At 36.2% G+C, this 8,640-nt stretch overlaps 1 protein-coding gene across 2 annotated transcripts in view; it reads right to left on the reverse strand.

Annotated features, from left to right (window-relative positions):
• Positions 1 to 6,984, reverse strand: part of LOC140145963 (alpha-2,8-sialyltransferase 8B-like) — a 146,148-nt gene extending 139,164 nt beyond the window's left edge. The window contains exon 1 of one of the 2 annotated variants that reach the window (XM_072167700.1): positions 6,854 to 6,984. In XM_072167700.1, coding sequence (XP_072023801.1) covers positions 6,854 to 6,937 — 84 coding nt within the window. In that variant the 5' untranslated portion in view covers positions 6,938 to 6,984. The remainder of the gene's footprint in view (positions 1 to 6,853) is intronic. The other variant, XM_072167701.1, reaches the window with a different exon arrangement.
• Positions 6,985 to 8,640: the final 1,656 nt, after the last annotated feature.

Consider the following 8,640-nt stretch of genomic DNA (forward strand, 5'->3'; position numbering starts at 1 on the left):
GTGTCAAGATAAGGCAATTCACAACACAATAGAAGACTTTTATGACAGAGGGATACTTAAGAACAGAAAGCTTTTTGGAGGTGCAGCGTCAATTTCGGATTCGTTTCCCGAACGTAAGAGTCCCGCCAAAACCTACCATAACTCTACACATGAACAACTTTCACAACCTCGGATGTGTGATGAATAGATGCAAAGCACGGAGCGGACGCCCAAGAACTGACCGTTCATCTGCAAATATTGCAGCGGTTCAAAGGGAACTTGCAACTAACCCCAGAGTCAGTTGTCGACGCAAAAATTTGCTGGCCGAACATACCACGAACGCAAAAAGTGCAAACTTTCTTGTATAGATAACATTTGACAAAAAATTAGAAAAAAGAGATCTGCGGTTACAATTGCTTTTGCGCATATTTGAAGAGAATTGTTTTTATATCTTTGCAGCATGAAAGCTTTATATCATGACGAAATATCGTAGCTTGAAATTTAAATTGTTTATGTTTGATTTATTTGGTTGTGTTATATAAAATTGTTGAACAAATTTGTGCGTATACTGAGTGGTTCTCATTCTCTATTGAACTCGGTATTGCAAGTGATGCGACGCGACAGCTAGTAGGCCTTCGCGTGGACAAAGTTAATTTGACCCTTTGATTTAAAACTAGCGTCACGTTTTTAATTTAATACATTTTTCGATAGTTTTTTCACCAAATACACGTGATAAGATGTTCTTATTATGTGGAAATAATTTGAAGCAGACTTTTCAATTTTGAGATATGAACCTTTTTAATTGGGTTGTTTTTGGCCCACCCTGTATTTCAAATATGAAGCTTCATGACCAACACAGCTCAGGTGGTGTGTTTTTACCCCTTTTTCAGTATGTCGACATTATCAATGCTATATGACTCGCCGTAGTATTTTCGACCCACTCTTCCAAAAAGCAAAATTTTTAAATGATCGTCGGCGTTTCCTCCCAGCTACATACACTTTAAGTATACCACTAGATTAATTAAGTTTACTTCGAGGACTGTTAAATATTAAAAAATGTTAATTTTTAATCATTTGCCATAAAATGTCTATTATATCGCGAATTAAACAAAAATTGATATCAAAAAATCAAAATGCAATTGATATGTCTGACGTGCTCTCACCCCCCCAAAAAAAAACTGTGCATACGTTGCTTTCCGAGTCCTGAAGGTCCTTTACAGATCTGTAGATGCAGATATTAGCTTAGTAAGTAAATCTAAGTGAATGGCAACTCATGATACATAAAATTTCAGAGATCATAGACTATAAATAGCAAATTAAAAATAATTAATTTAAACTGACTACCAAGTTGTTTTTGGTGTACGTGAAGCTGAGCACGTAGTCATATTATTGTGATCAAATGTCAGACAACTCAGTTCTTTGGTAAAGTTGTGGTTGATTTCACATGAGACAATGGATCTGCTGAACTTCATGAATACATTTTTCTTGCTGTGTCAAATGTCAGACAACTCAGTTCTTTTAAAGTTGTGGTTGATTTCACATGTAATTTCGGAGACAATGGATCTGCTGAACTTCATGAATACGTTTTTCTTAACCGATCTCCATGTACCAGAACAGTCAAATAGACTTCAAATTAAACTACCAATATGACAATTTGCTGTGTATGAACGTTTCTACTATATTTTCCGAAGAGTATAAAATGATCACTCATTCTTCGATCAGATTTACATCTTTGTGTCAAAATGTCACAAATATATTGCCACAATTATTTATAAAAAAAACGCCAAGCAAAACATAAAACATATAACTGGATTAACACAATAACTATTGAGCCATATTTTTACACGGACTACGAAGGAGAGACGAACTACAAAGGGGTTGCACCCCCTATTTTTCAATTATAAACGATATACTGTTATATTTGGTACCAATAGAGGAGCAGTGAACCTCAGAAAAGTGCCTTATTTTAGGCGTTTAATGACCCCACCCTACACACCTACATTATATTGCAATGCTTGATATGTCTACTTTAGGGTTAGGTTTAATGTAGAGGTTACACGTCGCTAGTCATAAGGGTCGCTAGTCATAAGGTTCATAATTAAGTCATAAGGGTCGCTATAGTCATAACGTTTCCTATACCATGAGTTCGCTAGTCATAAATAAAACAAAGGGTTCGCTAATCATAAGAAAAAGGGTTCATTAGTCATAAGGCCCGCTAGTCAAAATAGAAGAAAAGGTTCGCTAGTCATAATTAAAAAAGACGACCGCTAGTCATAATAGAAAAAAGGATCGCTAGTCATAATAGAAAAAAAGGACCGCTAGTCACAATAGAAAAAACAGGCTCGCTAATCATAAAAGAAAAAGAAATTCACGGCCGCTAGTCATAATATAACAAAGGACCGCCAGTCATAATAGAGAAACACGTTAGCTAGTCATAATATAAATTTAGGACCGCTAGTCATAATAAAAAAGGACCGCTAGTCATAATAAAAAAGGACCGCTAGTCATAATAAAAAAGGGCCGCTAGTCATAATAAAAAAGGACCGCTAACCATAATACAATAGAAGGTTCGCTAGTCATAATAAAAAATATCGCTTGTCATGATTCGATAAATTTGTGACTATTTTTGCACTTTTCTCAAAAACTAATAACACACTGGTAACAAGAGTTATGTTATAGGGGCAAGAAATCCAGTTGCTACACTGAAATTTCAGTGACCCAAGACAAACGGTTCGTTATTTATGATAAGAAATGGGGTACCTCTTGGATGTACCTTATTTTCTATCATATTTACTGAACCGCTTGTCTTGAGTCACTGAAATTGCAGTGTAGTAATTGGATTCCTTGCCCCAATAATATACATAACTTTTGTTACCAGTGTGTTATTAGTTTTTAAGAAAAATACAAAAATAGTCACAACTTTACCACAGGGGTGTAGTACGACCTTAAGCCAGAGAATTAGAACTAGAGCTGTTTGATGATCTCTGCATGCACTATTATACAAATATTATTATTCTCAATTAGGTAGCTTTTTTATTTAGTAAAAACAATTTGATAACATTAAATGTCGGGTTATACAAAGGTCATGAAATTTGTTTTAAATATTTGTATGAAAAACAGTACAACAGTATTTTAAAATGATTTTTAAATGCTAATGTAAACATTTTTTGCGAACATTGTTTGCAAAATATTTTGTCAACACTTGAATAAAATTATGCTAGAATATTTGCAGTAATCAAAAAATATTTTTGAATGTTATGAAAACGTTTTATACCCTTTATATAACATGACAGTTAAACGTTTACTGATCATTTTTTCGGGGTCATCCGAGGTCACCCAGGGGTTATCTGAGGTCAAATTACTAAAAACTGTCGTATGGGCATGAAACTTGGTGGGTACAGTCAATATTTAAATTCAAATTTTTGGAAGGTCATTTCGGGGTCAACCGAGGTCATACAGGTCATACATCTGAGGTCAGATAACTTGGTACAGTCACCATTTAGAGCCAAATTTTTGGAAGGTCATTTTGGGGTCATGTGGTGTTATCCAGGGGTCATCTGAGGTCATCTGAGGTCAACTTACTAAAAACTGTTGTATGGACATGAGACTTGGTGCAGTCAACATTTAGAGTCAAATTAAGTTAAAAAGAAATTTCGAGGCATCCGGGGTTACCCAGGGGTCATATATCGCATGCGCACGAAACTTGGTGGGTACAGTCAACATTTAGAGTCAGTTTTTGGACGATCATTTTGGGTCATCCGAGGTCACCCAGGGGTCATTTGAGGTCAAATTGCTAAAAATTGTCGTATGTGAATCTGATGTCATATTACTAAAACTGTTATATGGACATGAAACTTGGTGAGTACAGTCAACATTTAGAGTCAAATTTTTGGAAGGTTATTTTGAGGGTCATCGAAGGGTCAAATTTCTAAAAACTGCCGTATGGACATGAAACTTGGTACAGTCAACATTTAGAGTCGACATTTTAGAAGGTCATTTCGGGTCAGCCGGGGTTACCCACGGGTCATATGTCGCATGGACATGAAACTTGGTACAGTCAACATTTACAGTAGGATATTTAGAAGGTCATTTAGAGGTCATCTTAGGCTATCCAGGGGTCACCTGAGGTCAAATTACTAAAAACTGTTGTATGCACATGAAACTTTGTGGGCACAGTCAACATTTAAAGCCAAATTTTTAGAAGGTCATTTTGGGGTCATGTGGGGTTATCCAGGGGTCGTCTGAGATCAAATTACTAAAAACTGCCGTATGGCACGAAACTTGGTGGGTAAAGTCAACATTTAGAGTCATTTTTGGATGGTCATTTCGTAGTCATCCGAGGTCACCCAGGGGTCATATGCGGTCAAATATCTAAAAATTGTCGTATGGACACGGAACTTGGTGGGTACAGTCAATATTTAAAGTCAAATTTTTGGAAGCTCATTTGGGTGGTCATTCAGGGTCTTCCGAGGTCACCCAGGGATCATCTTGGGAATTTCATTCCGCGGTCATCCAGGGGTCATCTGAGGTGAAAGTACTAAAAACTGTTGTATGATCACAAAATTTGGTGGGTATAGTTAACATGTAGAGTCAAATTTTTGGAAGGTCATTTTGGAGTCATCCGGGGTCAAATTACTAAAAACTGTCGTATGGGCATTTAGAGCCATTTTTTTGGAAATTCATTTTGGGTTCATCCGGGGTCACCCAGGGGTCATCGGAGGTCAAATTACTAAACAATGTTGTATGGGAATGAAACCTGTGAGTACAGTCAGCATTTAAAGTAATATTTTTGAATGGTCATTTCGGGGTCATCCGGGGTCACCCAGGGTTTATCTGATGTCAAATTACTAAAAACTGTAGTATGGGCATGGAACTTGGTGGGTGCAGTCAACATTTAGAGTGATATTTGAAAAAAAAACGCCTTTTTTTTAATGAAATCGTCCAAAAAATTTCTCTATATAGGTGAATTGGCATGAAAAGAGTGTATGGTATTGCACGAGTATAACGTGCGATGTAAATATCGCGTTAGTTGAGGCTAGAAAGGTAATGAATCAAAGAATGACCACGGACCCCATAGTGGTCCAGAATTCTGAAGATAGCGATAATAATTGCACAAGATCCTGCGTTATATATACCCAAAAAGGTGGTTTTGTTACATTTTGATGTGCAGCTTGGATTTCAAAACACTGTCTCTTGAGTATTCCTTCACTTAGAAGATTCAATTAGGTCTTAAATTGAGGCTAATTTATTCTATATTACTCATGTTTTTATCCTGTTGTCAAATAATTTTTACTTATTTTCTTATGCTGTTTGGCAAGACATGTGCCAAGGGTGGTTGTGGATTAGAAGGAGATGGATTAGGGGAGGGATTCATATCGTAAATTTGATCTAAAACCCCCATTAAAAATTTGAATCTAGTAAAAAAATGTCCAAATGAAATCCCAGACATCTAAACCAAGTAAATAAACACAGAAGGTCATTTGCAAGACTAAAACTTACTCAGAATGATTGCAAATGTGGAAAAAAGAGGTGGGGTTAAATCCTCCCTATTTTGTGATTGTTTTTGCCCGCACTTTCTCATTTTTAAACGATTTGCATAAAAAAGGTGTCAAAATGCTCCGATGGATGAACCACTTCAAATGAGATGTGTAGGTAAAATGTTGGAAACATTTCATTTTTTTACTATGTAACACAAAGGTACCCCAGTTTGTGACACAGGACCACAATTACTGACCTAAGTGGACACCAAATGATTACTAACCACAAAGTGACCACGTAAGAATGTTCCTTACCAAATGACTCAAAATCCCAGAATAACCACCGACCAGTGGTCTAGAATAAATACAGGTCCCACATGATTAGTAGGCCTATATACTAGTAGTAGCTAGTAATGATAAATTAAATAATAATTGTCTTCAGTTAATAACAAAATTATATAATAATTACTCGTGTTCCAGTATTAGATTTAATATTTACAAAATAAAATAAATTTTATAATCTTTTATAATGTTTTATAGTATAAATAGTATAGTAAAAATGGAAATGGCTTCAGTTTACAATAATAGACCTATGATGTTGATAACTATCTTTTGTAGATAGCAATAAGAAATTACATAATTACTGTTGGTCCATGATATCTGGGGGTATGGGTGGGGTAATGGACAGTAATAATAAATTTGATAATTCTGACCCCAAAATTACCCCCCAAAGGTATCAATGGTCCAAAGATCATGCACCCTGATGCCAGAGGACCCTAAATTACCCCTCTCTATGACCGCAATTGGCTTGTTTTCAAAGTGACTTAAAAATGATACATGACGCCAGTGATTCTCACTGGCCACAAAGTTACACCAAAATGCCCCGTTAACCGAAAATGACCACTTCCTTACCCCCAAATGACCGCTGACCACAATTCCACGAATGACCGACTCCATAGTGGCCCACAATGAATTCAGGTCCTAAAATTTAATATTGTGGTTAAATTCTGGTGATTGTCAAAGATATACATAACACGTTTCTAGTGTATTGAAATACACTAGAATGTGTCCGCACTCCCTCTGTTCTTGTATAGACCTATTTGAAATATTATTATAGTAATATTGATTGATTTAAATCATATGAAGCAACCACTGTGGAGGGTCGATTTTGAACTTCAGAAAATACAAAATATTAAATACTTAAATGTTTTAACTCCTTTTTTATTACCGTAATCGGACTTTTGCCCCCCCCTAACGAAAGGACCTCCGTTTATATGACTTCATTGAACGCTTTGGTTGTTCCCTTATCGACAGAATGATATACATAATTACCATGCACTGTATGACTGCTGCCTCAATACATGATTTATATAGTAACATTAGATAATGTAACATACCTGCGCAGTGTCTCCTTGCGGCTGTGTTTGTTTTATCCTTGTTAAATTCAGATGAATAAACGTACAGGAAGAAAAAGACACCATTCACGAAATAATGTCCTCAGACGTTCATCATTTTATCATGTTCGTTTGTTGACAAAATACTGTAACTGAAAAATGTTACTTTCTAAGATAAAATAATTCGTCGTGGCGATTCGGGGGCGCTGTTTGCATTTTTACAGCATTCAATCTCCCAGGTGCTCCCTTTTCAAAGTAGCCCCCCCCCCCCTCCCCCAAATTCAGGTGTTTGTATGTACATTTTATTTTATTTTATTTTCAAAACACTGTTAGTTATGTGGTATGCGAGTAAATATTTTACGGCGTTAAATTAGAAAACACTCGTAACTTCTCGAAACCTAAAACTGTTTGTATTTAAAGAGCAACGTTGTATTTTCAAGCATGAATATTATTTATATACATGGAGGTTAGAGCAAATCATTTGACATTACGTAAATATTTTTTTATTTTTTTTATTCACACATTTTATCTGAATTATTTAAATAATATCATGTATATAAGCAATATTGAATTAGTAGAATTATTACCCTCGGGAGCCAGTCCTAACGGTCCAACTGCGTGCTGCCTTCAACAATACACACAGAATGCCACGGATGCAATGCTCCAAGTTTGTCACCAGACCAGTATGGGTCTCAAAAGTATAATAAGGTCTCAAAAACACAGGAAGCTCTCAGAAACAAACACACAGTAATGTCTCAATAGCACAATGCGATCTCAAAACAGAGAAAGGTCTCAGAAACAAACACACAACAATGTCTCAATAGTATAATAAGGTATCAAAAACAGGGAAAGGTCTCAAATACAGAGAAAGGTCACAAAAACAGAAAAAGGTCTCAAAAACAGAGAAAGGTCTCAAAAACAGAGAAAGGTCTCAAATACAGAGAAAGGTCTCAAAAACAGAGAAAGGTCTCAAAAGAAAGGTCTCAAAAACAGAGAAAGGTCTCAAAACAGAGAAAGGTCTCAAAAGAGAAAGGTCTCAAAAACAGAGAAAGGTCTCAAAAACAGAGAAAGGTTTCAAAAACAGAGAAAGGTCTCAAATACAGAGAAAGGTCTCAAAAACAGAGAAAGGTCTCAAATACTCAAAAACAGAGAAAGGTCTCAAAAACAGAGAAAGGTCTCAAATACAGAGAAAGGTTTCAAAAACAGAGAAAGGTCTCAAAAACAGAGAAAGGTCTCAAATACAGAGAAAGGTCTCTGAGAGCTTTCTGTGTTTTTGAGACATTATTATACTTTTGAGACCTTGTTGTGTGTTTATTTCTGAGACCTTTGTGTGTTTTTTGAGACCTTATTGTACTTTTGAGACCCTTGTGTGGTTTTGATACCCTTTTCGCCCTCACGGCCGCCCATAGACCATTCTCACATCTGCACTGCAGGTTACCGGTCTTTATGCCAGACGACCAGATGTGGTAGGCCGACTTACCTTTTCCAATGCTTATGTGGACTGGCAGCTCACATAGACACTGGACTCATATACCAGGTCCAGGTTTTTGTATCTCGATTAATGATAGAAATATTTGGGTCTAAAGACAGAAAGATTAGCTTTCGGAAAAGGACAACATCCTAATGTTGACGGTGACTAAGAATGTATTTGTAAATTTGTTTGAAACTTTAGACAAATTTGCCATTTGTTCTGGTTGTAAAATCAACTTAACTAAATCAGGCACGCGGGGTTGGAAGTGATCATTGAGAGTTGATACGAGGGGCAGTCAGTATGTAATGAGAGTTGACTG

The sequence above is a fragment of the Amphiura filiformis genome, chromosome 2 (assembly GCF_039555335.1).
Source record: "Amphiura filiformis chromosome 2, Afil_fr2py, whole genome shotgun sequence".
Taxonomy (NCBI): domain Eukaryota; kingdom Metazoa; phylum Echinodermata; class Ophiuroidea; order Amphilepidida; family Amphiuridae; genus Amphiura; species Amphiura filiformis.